Consider the following 20,638-nt stretch of genomic DNA (forward strand, 5'->3'; position numbering starts at 1 on the left):
GATATGTAGACTTAAGTTTATCTGGTTTGAACAAATTCTGGAATGTTTTTTTATTTCACAAAATAAGTTTTGCATTCTTAATAAAAAGTCATTTTAAAACCTATACCATTTAAAAGATTTATTGCTATGTAGAACATTCAATTCTAAACTTAGTTTCCTCAACAAAAATTGTAAACAAAATTCACATGAACCAGGCATTTTTCTGATTAGGAAAATACTAACTTGTGGTTCTCATTAACAATCAGCTAATGGTAAAAAAAAACATGAAGCTTCGGGAATTCTACCCAGCTTTATTTATTTATTTTGTTTGCAGACTTTGGTACTACTATACTGCGGTGGTATCCTTGCACGATCACTTTTTTAGATATTTCAGCGTTCCTAGCATGCTGTCTTTGCATAGTTGGCACAGTGGCAGGATGCTGTGGCCCGCAGATGCCGAACACGACCGGTGCCATAATCTTGCAAAAGTGAAAGTATCTTTGCAAGTGACCACCCGAGAATACCATCCTTGGTTATTTCAGCTGGCATTAATAGAACATTTGTATTGCATTAATGATAGAAAAAAAAATTGGCAGCTGGTGTGGGGTAAGGCTGATAAAAAGATTATTCGTGTGCATTATACATAGTACTTTGATATGTGAATTTTACTTTAAACAGAAATGACAATGTCATCTTGTATACAGATTAGTTCTGTGCAATATTTCGGCCTTTCGTGCTTGAAAGCAGTACTGGTATGTTCAGCTGTACAGACGTGATATTTCCTTTTCTTGTAATTTGTTTTATGTAGCTTAACCTGTTCCTCTGATCAGCAAAATAAGCACACTGTAAAGGAAACGCAATTTTTCCACTGTTTAATCTATGAGTAAAGTTGAAAGCTCTGGGGCAGTATTGCGTGATCACTTTCAGAAATATTTTCACTGCCATGCCATTTCCTTCACTGCCATGTTATTTCCATACAACTTCACAAGTGATGCATCTGTATATACGTCCGACAGTGTTTTTGGCACAGTGCCAAGCTTGCCATCTTCGCATAGTGCCAAGAGGCTGTCGGCCATTTACTTTGACGTGTCCAGTGCCAAGTCTTGCAAAATCTTATGAAAGTGAAACCATCTCCAAAAGTGATTGCCCCTGGTCCACCTGACAAGCTAGCGATGTTGCAACCATGCTGGTGGTTTGCGTGGCATATTACTACCAACTCATGCAAACGATATATGGGCTGCAGGAGCAACTTGGATACTCCCTGTACCTTATACACCAAAGAATACAGTAGTGTGCATTATTCCTACTTACATTTATTTCTTGGTTGAAGACGGGTAACAACATTCGTATGCTTTCAAGCACTGGTCTCTCCTGCACATTGATTTGTTAACAAAAATTAGTGATCTCTTAGAATTAGGTTGTTTAATGTGTAAAGAGGCAGCTTTGATGCTTACTCTCACAGATTAAGCCATATGTTATTTTACTTACATCGATTTCTTCTTCTCCATTCTTTCCTGCGTTTTCTTCATTGCCTCCTTCCTCTTCCATGTTTTCATCTTCTACATCTTGCTCCCGTTCCTCCTGCTCTTCATCACTGTCATCACTTTCTATGGCTTGATCTTCATCTAGTTTCTCATTGTCTTGCTCATTGTCTATGTATGTTCCTACTTCATCTTTGGCGCTTTGTTCATCTGCATCACATTGCTCACAGTCTTCATATTCCCCAAAACTGGATTGGCTATCACTTTCTGCTGTTGCCTGCACATGAATTTGTTAACAAAAATTGAGTATTTGCCAGCATTAAGCTGTTTAATCTGTTAAAATGTGCCTTGTATGCTTCTCCCATTCTAAAGAACGAGAAGAAACATGGTTAACCGAGGGGCCCAATTTTTATTAGTCATATCATAAGAAGCCAACAAAAACTGACACCAGGGACAACATAGGGGAAAAGCGGCCCATACAACTTCGCAAGTGATGTATCTGTATATACAGGGTGTCTACCAACCAGGAAAACCAGGAATTCTCAGGGATATTGAGTAGTCCGAAAAAACTCAGGGAATTTGCACCTTTATCAGGGAAAATTAGCGGTAATTTTGTTGAAAGGGTCGAAAATTGCGGTAATGCTGGCTCGAGTAACAGACAGGAATCGTAATGAATCATCTTTGATGCCCTGTCGTCGGCTGGAGGAGTTTCCAGCGTACCATCAACGACCGACTTTCGGGATGCCCGATAATTTGGACGGCTTCGCGGCACCACCACGTACCCAAATTGAGTCAACGTATGAGAACGTCTGAAATTTAGGACGCATGAACCCTTCGCCGTCCGATTTTCTAGACTTTTCGCCGTGACCGCAGGTCCCAAACGGCACTAATCAAAGCCACCACCACTGCCGTTTTGATGACCTTGCCGCCTCGATTCGGCGCTCTCGCACGCAGATCCGCTGGCAGCCGTAGCCACCACTGGGGCAATGCTAGACCTAGCTGCTTCAACGTTCGCTATTAAGCTTTTTGCCGTTGGGTGCCATGTTTTTCATTGAAAGAATTCGCTGCTGTCAGCAATGGTACCGACTGCACCTCTGTGGTCCTCGTGATTGGCTTAGAAGCTTGGAAAGCACGGCGCATTGCATGATGCCGGTTTCTGAAAGTCAGCTTTGCCTCTTTACAGAAATGTTATTTGGTGAAGCATGCGCAAAAGTATTGCAGTGAAGCATAACAAAAGTGGGAAGGGGCTATTGCCACGGGACACAGTATGTATTCCTTAATTATACACGTGTATCCGGCATCTCCTGTTACAGTACAAACACCGATATGCCTGATACGTATACCGACAGGCCTTCAGAGCATTTTCAAATGTGCCTGTGACGGTTTGAGCCCTTAAGGGCAGTAAGTGACATGCATTTATTTTTTCCAGCTGGTTGATTTTTCGGACGTTTTTGCGGCCCCTAGGGAGTTCGAAAAATCAGACTTGGACTGTGCAACTGACCAAGAAGATGCTTCGAATCCTTCGAATGGTCCGTGGGGCGAACGAGTGGCGGAAGAAGGACAAGAACGGAAAGGACCTACGCATTGAGGATGAACAGGAAAGGAAGCGTGCTGCCACCGTTTTGAAGGAGCTTAAGCTAAAAAAAAAATTTTAATAAAATAAAGTGTTGGCTGATGCCGAGATGCAGGTGTCCCTCATCCAAACCAAAATAAACTCTTTAAAGCAGTGAAACGCAACACCAAGGCATCACACGCGGGCTGAGAGTATGTCAGGACGGTTAAGGTTGACTTAAGAGCTGTTGAGAGATAATCTCAATTGTGACAGAGTTCGGGCCTCAGACCACTAAGCTTGCTATCAGTTGATAGAAATAGCTCATATTCGAAAATATTTGCTTCTCTATGCATCTCCTTTTTATTCGTATTTGAGGATGTCCAACTCGATTTGCAATTTTTTTCGAAGACATTTTATTTGCTGTGCATGTTACTAACCCCTCTTTTCTATTCCCTTTTTGAATAGCATAAACACTACTCCTTAGTATTCAAACTGAATTAAGTTGGTTTTCTTAAATTTTTTTCATATGCTTACTAGAGTGACAGCATCGGGCGACATGGTTTCAGCCCATCTGACATGGTTTCAGCCCATCCTGAGTGACACAGAACATAGTTCTGCGTCACTCAGGGAATTTTGCAAGGGTACTTGGGGAAAACCTGGAAAACTCAGGGAATTTGGAAATGTCAACTTGGTAGACACCCGATATACCTCCGACAGTGTTTTTGGCACAGTGTCAAGCTTGCCATCTTCGCATAGTGCCAAGAGGCTGTCGGCCATTTACTTTGACGTGTCCAGAGCCAAGTCTTGCAAGATCTTATGAAAGTGAAACTATCTGCAAAAGTGATTGCCCCTGGTCCACTGACAAGCCAGCGATGTTGCAACCATGCTAGTGGTTTGCGTGGCATGTTACTACCAACTCATGCAAATGCTAGATGGGCTGCAGGAACAACTTGGATACTCCCTGTACCTTATACATCAAAGAACACAGTAGTGTGCATTATTCCTACTTACATTTATTTCTTGGTTGAAGACGGGTAACAACATTCGTATGCTTTCAAGCACTGGTCTCTCCTGCACGTTGATTTGTTAACAAAAATTAGTAATCTCTTAGAATTAGGTTACTTAATGCGTAAAGAGGCAGCGTTGATGCTTAATCTCACAAATTAAGCCATATGTTATTTTACTTACATCGATTTCTTCTTCTCGATTCTTTTCTGCGTTTTCTTCATTGCCTCCTTCCTCTTCCATGTTTTCATCTTCTACATCTTGCTCCCGTTCCTCCTGCTCTTCATCACTGTCATCACTTTCTATGGCTTGATCTTCATCTAGTTTCTCATTGTCTTGCTCATTGTCTATGTATGTTCCTACTTCATCTTTGGAACTTTGTTCATCTGTGTCACATTGTTCATAGTCTTCATATTCCCAAAAACTGGATTGGCTATCACTTTCTGCTGTTGCCTGCACATGAATTTGTTAACAAAAATTGAGTATTCGCCAGCATTAAGCTGTTTAATCTGTTAAAATGTACCTTGTATGCTTCTCCCATTCCAAAAAATGAGAATAAAGGCAGTTAACCAATGGGCCTGATTTTTATTAGTCATATAAGAAGCCAACAAAAATTGACACCAGGGACAACATAGGGGAAATTACTTGTGCTTAATAAATGAAATAAAGAAACGATAAATTAATGTAAATGAAAGTGGATGAAAAAACAACTTGACGCAGGTGGGGAACAATCCCACAACCTTAGCATTTCGCGTGCGATGCTATACCAATTGAACTACCATGGGACCGTTTTTCCATCCACTTTCTTGGGTACTTATGTGTCCTAGTAGAATCCTGGGAGTGTTAGCCGCCTCCACTTGCAGACCTTGGCGGCGGATGTGGAACATCCTTTCTGCCGCTGGCGTCACGAGAACGTAATCTTTTTTGGATGAAGGCAACCGGTCAATAAACCCACACATGCTACCTTAAGGCATCAATGTTGCCGGATTCGAGACCCTCGTTATGTTATGAGATGAAAGGCGGTTAACCGAGAGGCCCGATTTTTATTAGTCATATCATAAGAAGCCAACAAACACTGACACCAACGACAACATAGGGGAAATTACTTGTACTTAATAAATGAAATAAATAAAAGATCATCCACTTTATCCACTTTCATTTCCATTAATTTATCGTTTCTTTATTTCATTTATTAAGCACAAGTAATTTCCCCTATGTTGTCCTTGGTGTCAGTGTTTGTTGGCGTCTTATGATATCTCCCATTCTAAAGGAAGCATCAGCGATTAAGTCATACGTTGCTTCACTCACATTGCTATCTTCTTTGTTGAGGAACGGACTTGACCAGCCATTACTTATCGTGGTTTCCTGCACACGTATTTGTTCATAAAAATTGGGTGACTGCTACTATTTAAGACTTCATGGATGAAAAGCCAGCTTAGGCACGCACTTCCTTTCGTCTTGAATTGCCCCTCACCAGGCTCTATTGCAAGTTTCACTGGAAATTGTAAAGAGCTGTTTAGGGAGCATTTTACCGCAATAATTTTTCAAATCAGTTTGTTATTAGACAAAATAGGAGACATTGAACTGTGTCGCCATGTGGCCAGCAGCAAGCTTTACAGCCAACATAGACACACGCTCCCTTTGTCACAACTAGCCTCTGCAAGCGACATTCCTTCCCCGAATTTTCTCATACTGTAGCCGAGGGAATGCATCAAGTTAATGTCACGAGCCCTGCCTCTTTTTCTTCTCTTTTTTTTGCTGCACAGCGCACTTCCAGTGGCAGTGTTACGAGTTCTGCTTTGGATGATTCACCGTAGTCAGGTGCCATAATCGGTGACGTTGCAGGTGGTGTGTCTGATGTAAAGACATCTATGCGCGTGACCTTGATGCTCCAGTATGAAGCGAGGTTCTTTCGAGAGGAAGGGCATCTAGGCTTTCATTCGTATGTTCAGCTGATTTTGTGTTGCGCAGCGGTTTGACATATTACAGACACAATCATCAGCGTGTGATCTATACACTATGCTTGTCTGTCTGTAATGTCCAAACCTGGTGAGGGGACCTTTAAAGGAAGCGTATGAGATAAAAGCATGTGTTGTACTTACATTGTTTTCTTGTTCTGGCGAACTTGAACCTGGACTGCATTCCGTCACAGGTGCAGCCTGCGCAATAAATCCTGCTTTGTTACACTGCCCGATTTGTAATGGGCACTTCATTGTAGTTGTTGGATTACCTTTTCGTAAAAGCAGTATCATGCATAACAGTATAGTATGTGTATGCAGAAAGAAATAATCAAGCTCATGTGAACTGGGCTGTCCTGTTCTCTAGGTATATTATATGAATGTATCTAATTGTTCTTGCAAGGTGGACATTAGCAGACTTGACTGACTTTTTGTTCTTGTGCAGTTAGGAAAACATAGCAGTTAGCTTATTCCATAAGAATGTGTGAATATTCAAAACTTTAAAAAAATGAACAGAATGATTCAATTCAGTCTTCAATTCGAATAGTTAGTATTTGTAAAAATGAATGTTTATTGAGTAGTTCTAGAATAATTCTAATCTCCGAGTGCATCTGATCAAACATTAAATTAAAGCACAAGTATAATAAAATTCATCCTGGCAGCCATGAAACGTGAGAAGTTATGTAGCTGACCATGCTACATTGCTCAGGGAACCAGGCTCCTTTTTTTCGTAACCACGATCATTCAAATCTCTCCAAACAGTTCTGGGTAGGCTAAAGAAAAAGGTACCGTCTGTGGATCTATCGTTTGCACCATAGATCCTTCCTTATGACATAAACTTGCCAACATTGTGTGTTTTATAATAGCGAAAATGGCTGTTCCTATTTGAAAGCTATTCTAAACATATTTGGCATTATTTAAATTGTATTTGATTCGGTCAGAAATTACTGTTCGCATACCCATAGTTGTCCAATTAGCAACTGTCCTTCTTGCTGCCTGCTCACTGCTTACAAGTAGACAGCTTCAATATGTGTGCCTGTGGCAGTAGACTTCATTGTACTTTAGATGTGACCTTGGCTTCATTAACTACTGAGTGAAGTTCGACCTTGGTCCTGAAGTTGTGGTTGCACAAGAGACATTCCAAAATGAATAAACTACTACTTCCTGCTAAGAGGTGCCTTTATTTTGCATTGAATGATTTTGAAGCAGTGGTTCTGGTCATGCTCACGTCATTTTGAGCAGTATTGCATGAGTGTAGTTGACATGTTTGGGCTGAGAGCAGTGAATCTCCACTACTGCATAGCTGTTTCCAGTAATGGTCCATATTAGTTGCGAAATAGTTCTGCATTGTACTACTAGCAGTACTAACAACAATGTATAGGGCTTTATGTGCCAAAGTCACAGCTTGGCTATCAGGCACACTGTAATATGGGACTTCAGATTTATTTAGAGCATCCAACAGGGACTTCAGATTTATTTAGAGCATCCAACATTCTTTAACACGCACGCAGAGCATTCTTGCACTTTGCCCTCCTGTTAAGAAAATCACTTGAAGATGGTATGTTACTGGAGAACAGGACACAATAAAACAATGCCATAATTCAGGGAAGAGGATATCTATTAGAAACTGCCACCCTATTTTCCTAGTTTGAACATATTACGTTCTTAAAACAGATAAAACATGTTGACATAATTGGTTTTCTGAGCCTAAAATTTTGACAAAAGCTCGGCATAGGTTCAGGTGTGGTTTTTATATTATCGTTCAAGTATATTAAACGTTACATGATTTTTTAAACTCAATCAATTATGTGTTCACACTGATGCTGTGTTTATGGGGTTCAGCAAAACATTCAAAAGGTGTATCATAGCAGGTTTACTCATAAATTGAGTTTTATCCTTAACATTTTCACGTGAAGTCATAAAAATGGATAAAGGCCCCAACCATCAATTCACTATCATTAACAAATGTTTTGCCCATATTGTTCCTGTTGATTCTAGTGTTTCGCAAGGATCAATCCTCAGCCCTATTTTATTTATGTTTATGAAGGATGGATAAAAATATTTCAGTAATGTTTTGCCCATATTGTTCCTGTTGATTCTAGTGTTTCGCAAGGATCAATCCTCAGCCCTATTTTATTTATGTTTATGAAGGATGGATAAAAATATTTCAGTAAAGTTTAAACTTTACACAGATAACTGTGTGATATGTAATGAAATGAATCCAACAAGTGATTGGATTACATGAAATTTCTTAAAATAAATAGTTGCTTCATGAAAGCAGTGGCAAATTTCTATTACTATGACAAACCTGTCTCCATGTCTCCATTTAAGAAAAAGAAAACCTTTTTTCCTATTCTGGTAATAATTTTCTCTTTTAGGTGGCAAACTTTTAAGTGCATTGCACTGTATATAACTAATAATCCTTCTCGGACAAAACATAGATACGTTCATGGCTAACTGTCTTAGTATGGTGCTCGTCCTTGAAGTGTTCGTGAAAGTTCTTGTTGCTAGCTATATATTACATATCATAATTCATCCTCCTCGTTACACTAAAGTAAATGTCAAATTAGAAAGGTTTCAGAAGAAAGCTCTCAGATTAATTTATAATTCCTAACGACAAGCTTTTATCACTCAACTACTGATACAAAGTGGAGAACCTTTTGTTACACATTGATATCATTGATTTCAGGCATGGTGCAAGCGCTCTCTGTAAAATAGTTTGTTCACCCCATAAAATAATTTCTGTAAATATGTTCCGACTTTCCAAGAACATTAATTTGAACAGCCTTTCAAAAGAAACTGTAACACAAGATTCACTGTCATGTTTCAGAATGCAGCTTCTGTCTTTGAACATTTCCTTTATATGCGCGTTTTCCTTTCTTTCCTCTAAACTTATTTCACCTGCATTGTATTTGACTGCACTTGTTAATTGTGTCAAACTTCTTTGGGAATTAAGAAGTTTTAAGACAAACACACTACCTGTTTCTAGTGTACAGACTTTTATTTGTTGTCCGAGTAAATCATTAGTAATTTATTTTTATACACATGCCAGTTACTGTTGGCATTTAAGAGAAAGTCTGCTAGGTAGTTTACTCTTTCTCATAAGTGACATCAAATTATAACCAAGAAAATAATTTCAATAGGATTGATATTGGCAAATTCATAATGTACACCCATGAGCAAAAGTATACAGACCACAGGGTTGCTGAAGAAACAGAATTTATTGGTAATTAATGCTCATAAACGGAAACTGATGAGTGCACTAGAAAATTCACAAGACCAAGTTTGGACTGCAGTCTTTAATATTAAGTTGCATTCACAGACAGCGACGAAAATTAGTTTCATCGCAAAATCGCTGGTCCGTATAATTTTTCTCATGGGTGTACATACATTTAGTTGTTAAAGCGAGTTCATAGAGGGAGCACACTGACAATAGTGTTGCAGGGAGAATACTCTTTCTTTAGCTACATCATATCTGCTCTGATGAAAATTTACTTATAGTTAAAATTGTTGCAGATGCCACTGGGTACAGTTACTGCTGATTATTGTCATGGTGGCAAAACAGACTATGCTCAAAGGATTGTAAAGTTCAGCTGTGCAATATTTATGTGTACATGTGCATGCGTGCGGGCTTGTGGGTGCATACGTGCACGCATTCTGCTGCGATGGCTTAGTGACCGGCTATGGCGTTACTGAACTCGAGGTTGAGGGTTCGATCACGGCTGCGGCGGCCGCATTTGATGAGGGCGAACTGCAAGAATGCTTGTGCACTTACATTTAACTGCACGTACATCAGGGAAACACAGGTGGTCAAAATTTATGCTACAGCTACCACAGATCGTGGTTTTGTCATGTAAAGTCCCAGCATTTTATTTTTGTGTAGCATTTTATTTTTGCGTATGCTGAAACTGGTGTCAATCTTTGAATTCATTCCAAATGGATATGCCTTGCTAATTTACTGGCTACAATTTACAAATTGCAATTTGTGTTGCCAATTAAGTAAATAGGTAAAACATCAATCAATTTTTTTTTAATGCGATCGATTTTTGCGCTAGTAGTGTCCACCTCTTTGAGGAATCAAGCTCAAGGCAAACACACAACGAATTCCTTATGCCCCAGCCTAACTCTCATCTTTCATATACATTGTGAATGACTCTACAATGTGAAGTGAAGGCCACTACAACGAATTTGCCCGTACAATGAAGGCTGCAATGTAGATGTTCCTGACAGCAGATTTGTTGCTTTAGATTAAATAGATGTAGAAGGCGCTGGCACTACCCTCCTTAGCTGAGCCACCACTGAGTTGCACTGCGCACTGTGCGTAAGAGTACGCAGGAGGACCTGGACACCTCCCCATGTCAGACGCCACGGAGTAAGACATTTAGGAGGTGAAACTCCCGTCAGTGCGAGCGAGCGCGGGCGACCAGATAAGGTCACAATTGTTGTATGCGCCGACGGGACCGTATACAGTGGCGGCGCCATGTGGCGCGTCATAGAAGCCGCAGCGAAAAAAAAAAAAAATGCAGCGCCCGGGCAGGCGGCTTCGGCGCGCTCTCAACAGCGGTAATTTCTTTCCAGGCTGCCAGCACGATAACGGCTCCGTGGGCATGTGACTTTTTCTGGTCGCCGCAAACAGCGGAGTTTACACTCCTAAATGTTTCTTGCTCCGTGTCAGACGCGCAGTCTCGCCAAAATGTTCAAGTGAAAATGGTATCACACTGAATGCCATATTTGCCCAGTTCTAACGCATGCTTTCTTTTCTTTTTTTCAAAGAAGATTGTTTTGAAAATTGCCTGCACAATGTAGATGGACACAAAACCGCATTTACAGTGCTCACAACAGCCCACCGTCTAGTACAGTATAGTCAGAGTGAGTGTCATCGCCATTGTTTTCACAAAATGGTGATGGAACAAGTTCTCGCATAGGATTATGGCAATGACGACACGCCGCTTTTTGTTTTTGATTGCAGAAGCTCATTCAAAAGTTAGGTTATTTTATGTGCTAAGCTAGTGGCAACAAAGTTGCGTCACATATTTTATGCTTTTTGGAGAATTTCTTTTTTAGCTGGCTACCACCTCCCCTGAGAAGAATACTCCTCTTTTGTCCAAGACGGTGAGGAGATGGCCTCTGTCAGATATGGAGTGTTTGAGAAATAGGTGACTTTGCTATCCACTTGTGAATCCCACAAACCAGGTACGAAAATTTGGCTCAAATACTCACGGCAGCATATGTGATATGCAGAATGTGTTTTTTCACCAAGCTCGAGGGGTGATTCAGGGACCCTTAAAGGTGCACACTTTAGACATTGGGCAGAATTGCAGCCAATGCAATTATCCTGAGAAATTATAGTTCATACATCTGTTCACAACCACCACAATGCAACACCTAATTCTAGGTTGGTTAGTGGACCCATAAGAAAGTCTCGTCTTCCATGTGTTGTTATGATTATTGTAGTGAAGTGCACTGTAAATTGTCAGCTTGAGATTTGTCCATATGTTGGTAATGTTATTGTTGGACACACCCTTTGAAACTCGCTCTTTACATTTTTTTTCTCTGCTAGCTGTTAGTGCTAAATGTGCTTGCCAGTGTACAACTACGGTGCACGCATGCAAGGAAAGTTGCAAGGAGATTCAATCTCTAGTTGAAGTCAATCAAAAACGTTTTCCAGATCGAGAATGGGGGGTAGTCACTGCAAACGGCACTCTATCGCCTCACCCGTCGCGTAAGTGGAGTAGAAGGAGCGTCGGACTACTAAAATGTTTTGCTGAGCTACCTTTGCAATCAGCCCACATTCTCAGACTGCACATACCCATGGGAACAGACCGCATATTACGGTGCATAACCTTCAGGATCGGCCTGCATTTTCAGGTTGGACATATCCAAGGAAACAGCCCACACGTTTAGACTGCACCTTATACGGTATCGGCCCATGAAAGAGGCAATAGTCAGGTACAACTTTAGAAAAAAGGGGAGGCCTCACCCAGATGACCGAAGCGTGACAGCCAACTGCCTCCGCGACTAAAATAGTCCCGATCAAAAAACCGTGCTTCTACTACGTGTAATTCTTTGTATAAATAAATACTTTAGTATTCTGATGATTGGTTTGGTAGAGCTCTCGTGATTGGAACGCTACAGCACATGCCAGATCGCGAGATAAAAATAACCCCGTGCCTTCTACAACGCTGCGTGTCATCTGCTTTTTAGCTTCATTGCAAGGAACGAAAGAAGAAAGAGCAGCTCTACATGGCTTTTGCACTGGTTTACATGTACACAGCACATTTACTACTCTTATTCCGAGCTTAAAATGAATTAATTGCTATTTAATATGTACTTAAAGAAGAACAATGTAGAACATCTTGAAGGGGCAGCGCAATATGATGAAGACAGAAGGCAGGAACACACAGGACAGCGCTGAACTCACAACTAACTTTATTCGAAGGGATACACAAACTTATGTACACAACCCATACTTACTTATGTGCTCTCCCATCGATGGTGTCATTATCAGTGTGCAGGCAAAAATGCAAAATCCTGTAATCTAATGCTACACTATGAGGCGGCCTAAAAATTCGAATTCACTGTCATACAAATTTAACGATGGCATGCTTACACAACGCGACCCTCTTTTCCTGATATAGTAGGCCTCAATAATCTCCCTCGTGGTATGATTTCTATGTGCAGAAAGTATTGTGGTGTTTTTATACATTGGAGTGCACCCATGCTCAGAGCAATGCCGCGCGACATGCGAGTAGGCATTACCCGTTAGCGAGCGCCTATGCTCAGACAATCTAATGTTCAGGCAACGACCTGCTTGGCCGATATAGACGTGACCGCAGGAAAAAGGAACCTCGTAAACAACTCCTATTCTACAGTGCACAAGCAGGGACATATGTTTAACAGTGCAGCCTTTCCCAGCATGAGTGGAGGCAGCCTGGACCAACTTCCTATCAATCTTACCGCAAATTTTGATCATCTTGTTAGGGGCAGAAAAAACAACCTTTACATCAGCCTTCTGTCTTCGTCATATTGTGCTGCCCCTTCAAGATGTTCAAACAGTACCAACTTGCCCAAATGTTGATCCTTCTACAGAACAATGCATTTATCGAAACCATCACAAACCTAGGGTGAGAATATGATCGAGGCAGGAAAGGTACAAAAATGCTTAATTCATCGTTATAAATAAATACTCTTGCTTTTAAATAGCATAAGATTTATATATATATCTTTTTCGTTTTGTGTTTTCACAAACTTATTTTCAAGAATGCAATAGGTTTTTTTTTCCGTTCCTTTTCACTTTTTTTATTTTGTACAGCGACACAGTACACGAACACACTCGCTGCTAACAGTAGGCACCAGACTTTGGCAAACTTTCCTCGTCGTAACTTCACTTTGGAGCAAAACAAAACGCCATGAAACAAACACGCAGGATGTTACTTTGTAGCGGTGTGTTGCCACGGGATCCTGTTTTCAGACGAAGCGTAGCGTAGCATCAGTGATGCTCGCTGCAATATTTCATCACTGGATCACGACTCAGAATAAACGCATGTGGCACGAATGGTACATCGTAAGCTCGCAATAATATTGCCGGCATGGTAGACCACCACAAACAGTTTGGGAATTCATTCTGACGAGGGGCAGAGGCACACGACTGCCGCGACTCGGCCCAGTTCGAAGTGCGGGCGGCCATCTTCTCCATCGGCAGGGTCACCGCACGTCCGGCTCGTGATTTAGTCTAGCAGTCTAGAGTGCGCGCCCATTGGTGGAGGCTCGTGTGCATCCACCTTGGAGGGGTAGAAGCCCCTTTTTTCTAAAGTTGTACCCGACTATAGAAACACACATACCCGATAGGGAAAAATTGGGGTAACTCGCCAAGAAAGACATTGTTATAAAATAAGAAAAGAAAAACGACTCGTGTGGCAGTGCAAAGAACGCCAGCCGGACCATACCAACATTGCGAAACCCGGAGGTCGTTGCTTGTCATCATAGCTGGAAAAAGGTGTGATAGGCCCATTGCTGCACCAAGAGCTTGTGCTATTGTCGGTATATGAAATGGCTCAGATGCCATGCAGCTGGCTCTTGCTAGGATGAGTATTAAGTTTTAATGCCACCTACGTGTTGCTCCGCAAAGCATTGGCAGAGGCTTAATTCTGGACATTCTGCCATGTTTTTTGAGGCGTGATGTAGGCGCGACGCATACAAAATGATGCTGATGGCCTCATTTTGCTTCTGTAATGTGACACAAACTTGACATTTTGCCTATGAAGCTGACATGGAGGCACTGAACCTAACCTTCTTGATAAAGCAAAACAGTTTTCCTCCTTAGTAAAATTAAAGCAGCTAGCTTGAAGCGTACGATTATTCTGTCAAGTGTTTCTCGCTTCATTCACATGCTTCATTGGCCAGGACGCATGTCTCCGAGAAATGGAATGGGTGATCGTATGTTGGCGCCAACACGCTTGTTTTCTACCTTGAGACAGCATATGCCATAGAGCTTTATACAATTACTAGAGGGAACTGTGCTGCCAGTGTTTACAGGAGCTGTAAGCAGGGCGGTTCAGCCAGCATGAGAATGATGGGTAGTACATGGATTTGCCTAAACTTCGTGTTTCTGCCTTTAAATGGCTTCGTGACTTTGCAAAGTGATCATTTTCAAGAAAGTACTGCGTTATACATAATTAAATAAACATTAGTAAAATTGTCTTCCAGCAGGATTCGAACACAGGGCCTCTATCACAGAAGGCTGATATTGAACCCAGTACGCCACGGACGCATGGACAAACTAACCACTGCAATTAGCAGCGATTATGTGTGCTTGCAGTCTTATTACATTCTGCATTAAAAAAGTATAAATTGCTTTGAAATTTAGGCTAACTTAGTCCCAGAATAATTGAAGCAGCAAGCACGTTTGAAGCCCTAATCATGAAGATCAGACAAATCCATGTACTACTACCCATCATTCCCATGGTGGCTGAACGATTGCAGCACCAGAGTTCCCACTTGCAATTGTAGAAAACTCTATGGCATAAGCGACTGACCAGTGGTGATGAATGCACATTCTAGGCAACATTATTGCTATCTCGTGAAGCGCAAGTAACTCGGCCCGACTCGGCTGGCTGAGAAGCGGCCAAGTATCACCGATAGCGTTGCGTGACGCAAGCGCTGACGCTGCTATCTCGTTTGCTTTGCTGCTTACTCACACCGCGTGAGGATAAAGTCCCTAGATAAAAGATTTCGTGAGGAAACTTCAAAGCACCGCCTTGGGTACATTTCTTTTCTAAATTAAAAACCGCCGTTGTAAAAACCTCCGATGATGAGAAAAGTCATTAAACTTGATTACAATATCAATGCAGCAGTGAAAAGTGCAAAAAGTTGCAGAAGGTTTATAATGCTCAACCAATATTACTTCAAGTAAATGCATTTAAAAAAAAGTTATGGCCAAAACTCAAATTCCAAACACCCCCTTCTGAGAGCAATGCAAATGCTGTAAGCACGTTTCATGAACAAAAGATCTTCATGGCCCCAACCGACAGGGAAAATGCGACAATAGGCATGTCTCTCAGCCTCACTTGCATATGGCCACTCGTAGCATAATTCGCATGGCTTGTCGCACCACAAATTATGGTGGAAAATATCTGAAATCTCACGCAACGCCAAATTGACGTTCACGGAACAGTCCTTCCTGTGATGCTCCTCACAAGATAACCCTTCAGCCAATCATCAAGCTGGCATGCCCGATATCTTGGACCGCCGCCTCATATTCGCGAAATTGCAGATGCATTGCACGGGCTCCTGCAGGCTACCATTCACTTTCTTTTTGATGTGCTAATGTTACATTATAGCTGCCAAGGACCAGAAAAAATTATCAGTTGATAAAATTTGCAGCTCCATGTCACCTTTCGTCATCCTGATGAAAATGCAAAATTACATTTCGGAAAGCTTCCTGGTGCAAATTTTAAAACACATGACCTCTTGATAGCTAATCAGAGAGTCAACATGGTGGACAATGGCGACCATGCAGCCGCCATGAATGTCGAGAATAGATCCCAGGACACAATTAGTTCCACTGCCTTATCACAGTACTGTGCTTTATCACTTGCAGCAGGATATTGTGCCATTGGTGCATGCAAATTACAACTGAGGTGCAGTTTGTAGAAGCAGATTTGAACAGGCAAGTTTTGTGCAAGCTGGATAGGAAGAACAAGTGGGCTTTCCACTGTGTAGCAACCAAATGCAATGCACTGTGCAAGTTGCACTGGTGATAACTGAAACCCATCTTTGTCTTTTTCTTTCCATATTTACCATGAAATCTTTCTGCATGACAATGTCTTCCTGTTGACACATCCTCCTGCTGGCCTTTGTTCGTTTTCTTCTGACCTTGCTGTTATTCGTAGTCTCAGGGGATTCATCATCACTTATGGCGATAGCATAATTGTGCGATAACAGGCGCGTGTAGAGCCAATCACACTTTTGCTCCATCGTCATCCTTGGGTCTCCGTCCTATTGAAAAGAAAAGGTGACAGCTCAGTTTCTACCTTGTACTATATCGAAACTGTTCATCAAGCCACAACTCTTTGGCTTGACTTATTGTGTGCTGTCAACCAAAAACGTTTACAGACCACGGGATCTCAGAAAACATTCAATTTCCGAGCAGCCTGTAACAGTAGTCAGTAAAACCGAACATCACAATGTTGTTCACATATATTAGTACAGGTTGTAAATGCGAACACTAGGCTGAGTTGTGAGGCTGCGCAGATATTCAGCTTTTTCTCAGATCTCGTATTCCGTAAAGGTTTGTGGTTGACTATACATCTTTAGTTCCATAAGCTTTAGAGGCCTTACTTCAATTTTTACAATGCCAGCACATTGCACATTTACTGATCAGATAAGCCAAATTTTTGGCTTGCAAGCAATAATCGTGGTGCAATACCTGCACTACTAAATTGCTAGCCTTGCAAAACCCTGACTTAAGCTTCGCAGCCATTGTGGGCCAAATTCTGATGCTGATCTGTTTTCACCTTTGCCACTTCATGCTCCTGCTTAACTACAGACCTCAGGTACAGCTTCCTACATTTGCCTTGTAGGATGATGCAAACAACTAAAAAAAAAAAAAAAAAAAAAAAAAGACTAGTTGAACTGGATTATTCAATGCCCAGCTTGTAAAATCTATTTTCTTGCTGGTTTCAATAGCTCTAACGTGTTACAAATGACAATGGTGCAGTAACCTTACTAGTAAGACGAGCTGAATTTTTTAATTTGCAAGGGGATATGTTTTTGGCTAAAGATCAGTCTTAAGGGGACATGGTCGGCCATTACCTTCAAAAAAGCACTTTTGCAACTTTGCTACCAAAACTGCTTCATTAAATGAGAACATATTCTTCAAATTTGATGCCGCAATGAGTGCTAGAAGTGCTCTAAAGGTGGCACCAAAATTGCCTCCCTGCTTAAAAGATGGGCTTGGCTTCATGGTGATTTGACACAACTCCTTCTTCAAAAGAGCTAGAAACATGCAAAAAGGTGCTTTCTTTTGCTTTTACAATTGAGATTTGAGGCTTTATAGCCGATTTTAGCCTTTCAGAGTTTTGAACATTAAACTAAAAATAGCATTGCTGTTGGCGGCAGCGCACTTGTTTGTTCATCAGTGGTTTCATTCACCATAGTTCAAATTTTCTAAAATTTGTAATACAAACAGACTTGTCATGCTCACATGCTACACTCAGAAGACAGGACTGCATCATTTCTCATCAAACCGGTGGGAGGGGGGGGGACGCAGATTCTGTAGAAACCGGTATTCTACCTTGCGCCAACAATGTGGTCAAGCCATGCTCACAAGAGCAAGCCCCATGAAGATTGCTGGTATATCGCTCAATTACCCAAAAGCAATTCAAAAAGAAAAGCTAGAGTAATTGCCACAAAGGATTTCGCAAAGGAATGACTGGTAAATGATATAGGAAACTACGTCTTTGAGATATTTTGGACTTGATGGTTCACAACTGAATGCTTAAATCAGATTTTTGGAAAACACTGTTTTTGCTGACCAAATGATCATTATCTCCGCAACTAACAAACTTCTCAGAGCGAGATTTTGCTCAATTGTTGGAATTTATCTAATGCATCTACTGAACCAAAACAGTTATGTGACCTTAAGTAGATGTTTAAAAAAGAAGTGTTCTTTGGCAAACTGCCCTTATATGAGAATGTCAATATTGGAAAACACATCTTGAAGAGAATTACAATGTGAATGATATTCTTTTAGTTCAGTCAAAAGCCCACTTTGTGAGCTATATTTGACAGAGGTTTCAATGCACTGGTTGCATTAATTAATTTCTAAATGTTCCTTGACCAAAGTACTAATATGGATAAATATAGAAGCTCACAATTCCAACACTTCTTAATATTTTTTTATAAATCTTAGTATAGTTGATGAGGAATATGTTCACTAAGCACCTGCAAATATCAAGAAATATTTGTGTAGACAAACTTGAGAAAATTACAAATATTGTATGTGCCTACCATCCCCGCTTAAACAAAGTGCTGAAGTAGGAGTGAACTTGCATTTTCCACTGGCAGGAAAATGAAGAAAGGCTCTAGAAGAACAATTACTGCAGCACAAGGACATTTAACCAAACCTTTACTGCAGTCATTTGTAATAATTCATGTAATCAAACCTTCTTATAATGAAATGAGTATGGCGAACTAATGAATACAATTAAGTAAATGTAAGTTTCTTTGAAATTCCTATAAATATAGTGCATTTAAAATTAGTTTTAAATGCTTAGTGACACGAAAATTTCCGTCCCGCCTTTCCATTTTTTTTTTTTTTGCTTCTGGAGGTAGCTGTTGACTATATAATTACAGCACGAAGCCTCAATTACTTGAGAGTGACACAAGTAACTAATTACTGCATATTTTATGCAACCAGTTCAACATACACACCAAACACAACGTGGCTTCAGACGTGAAAAAGGAGACTCATTATGTCACTGAAAGCGGAGGTGGTGGTCTCGTGGTAGCACAAACAATTTGATGCGGTGGTTGAGATGATCGGGACGCTGCTGGTACAGGTACGTTAGGAAAAGAGCAGATTTCTTTGCACAGCGGCTCTCATGTATACGTTATTGCGGATGCAGGGAAACATTGCATGTTTCTTTTTTTTTATCTTCCTCTCTTTCTGTGTGCGTGAATTCTTTTCTTTATCTGTCTCCCCTTACCTCTTCTCCAGTGTAGGGTAACAAACTGGATATGTATCTTACCTCCCTGCCTTTCGCATCTCACTTATCTCTCTCTCTCTCTCTGAAGAAATCCTGTCAGGACTATCAAACTCGTCATATTTTGCTGCAGCGTATTGTGAGTAGGAAGTGAAGATGAAAAGAATTAAGTGCTTATGTAAGTGAACAAAGTAGTCAAAGAATTACGTTTTGCACTTTGTGACTGAACCAGAAAAGCAACCCTGGAGGCATATCAGATTCTGAGCAATGTGTCTTTATTGTGTTTACTTTAGTAGGAAACAGCCAACAAAACCAGTGGAAGATCAAAACAGTGATTTTTCAGGAAAGTTGCCTCACTTATCGATTCTAGTTTTTCGTTATTTGAGGAACATGACGATGAGGTTTTATGTGCTATAACTGCGATCTCATTATGAGGCACACCGTAGTGGGGGTGGATTAATTTTGACCACCTGGGTTTCCTTAACGTGCAACAAAATTTAAAGGGCCCCTGAAACTGTTCGAACAAACTTTTTATATGTGTAAGGTACATATACAGTTAATCATTTGCACCACAATTTGTGTGAAGTGTCTCGTATTAAGAGAGCTACGGGCGATTACAAGTTACCCTCCTCCATAGCCATGCATTTTCTCCTCAACTCATTTGCCGAATGATCGGGGCTAAGCTCCTCCTTCACTGGCTCTGCGACATGATGGCACGTCGTGTCGTCTACTTCCGGTTGTCTAGGAGCAAGTGCGTGAAGCCTCTCGAACCTCTCCGCCAGCCGCTTGGCAATCGACCCCAAGCGAGAGCTATCGAAACAGCGAGCAGCAAAGCGTTCTGAACATTCTGTTGCAGCGCCGAGCGTGTCCGGTATTCCAGTAAACAAAGGTGAGATGGGCGTTTCGAGGAAGGGATGGAGGCATAAACTCAAGCTGATGAAGGAGCTTTAACATAGGCGTACGTGAGCGGTCTGATCGGTCTGCATGGTGTAGCCACCTGGTGGCGCAGAGCTTAACCAGCCAAGCAAAGAGCTAATACTGCTCTAACCAAGTATAAAATATTTTAGACATTTACAAAAACAATGTGTTCATGATTACGCTCCTGAGGAAAATGTACGCCAGAAGCAAAGCAGAATAGACTTCATTACAGCTACTGTGTTTGGTTGAGCTCTTGCCACCAGGCGGCTGCACCGTACAGACCACTCACATTTGTGCCTCTGCTCACCCACTAAAACGGCACAGTCAAATGGCCAGGCCCAGTGCACTTGTGTTTACCCAAATACCAGATGTGCAACACTATTGTGGTAGTAATCCTCTGGCGTAAAGTGACGGCCGCAAACGCGCAAATCCTGGCACCGATCGGATAGCAACAGTATGATGCGCTGCAGCCACTCTGCTCATCTGCTGCCTTGTAGAGGGATGCGATGTCCCAGCCTGACATATTGCCAGTCACTACAT

General features: G+C 41.3%; 1 protein-coding gene across 1 annotated transcript in view; it reads right to left on the bottom strand.

Annotated features, from left to right (window-relative positions):
- The window catches only part of LOC142584757 (uncharacterized), a 152,761-nt gene that overhangs the window by 18,154 nt on the left and 113,969 nt on the right, over positions 1-20,638 (bottom strand). Inside the window, exons 38-44 of the mRNA XM_075694994.1 lie at positions 16,275-16,472; positions 6,120-6,176; positions 5,326-5,382; positions 4,201-4,470; positions 4,024-4,083; positions 1,468-1,737; positions 1,291-1,350 (exon numbers count right to left, since the gene is read on the bottom strand). Of these exons, the coding sequence (XP_075551109.1) occupies positions 1,291-1,350; positions 1,468-1,737; positions 4,024-4,083; positions 4,201-4,470; positions 5,326-5,382; positions 6,120-6,176; positions 16,275-16,472 (972 nt within the window). The remainder of the gene's footprint in view (positions 1-1,290; positions 1,351-1,467; positions 1,738-4,023; positions 4,084-4,200; positions 4,471-5,325; positions 5,383-6,119; positions 6,177-16,274; positions 16,473-20,638) is intronic.

The sequence above is a fragment of the Dermacentor variabilis genome, chromosome 1 (genome assembly GCF_050947875.1).
Source record: "Dermacentor variabilis isolate Ectoservices chromosome 1, ASM5094787v1, whole genome shotgun sequence".
Classification (NCBI taxonomy): domain Eukaryota; kingdom Metazoa; phylum Arthropoda; class Arachnida; order Ixodida; family Ixodidae; genus Dermacentor; species Dermacentor variabilis.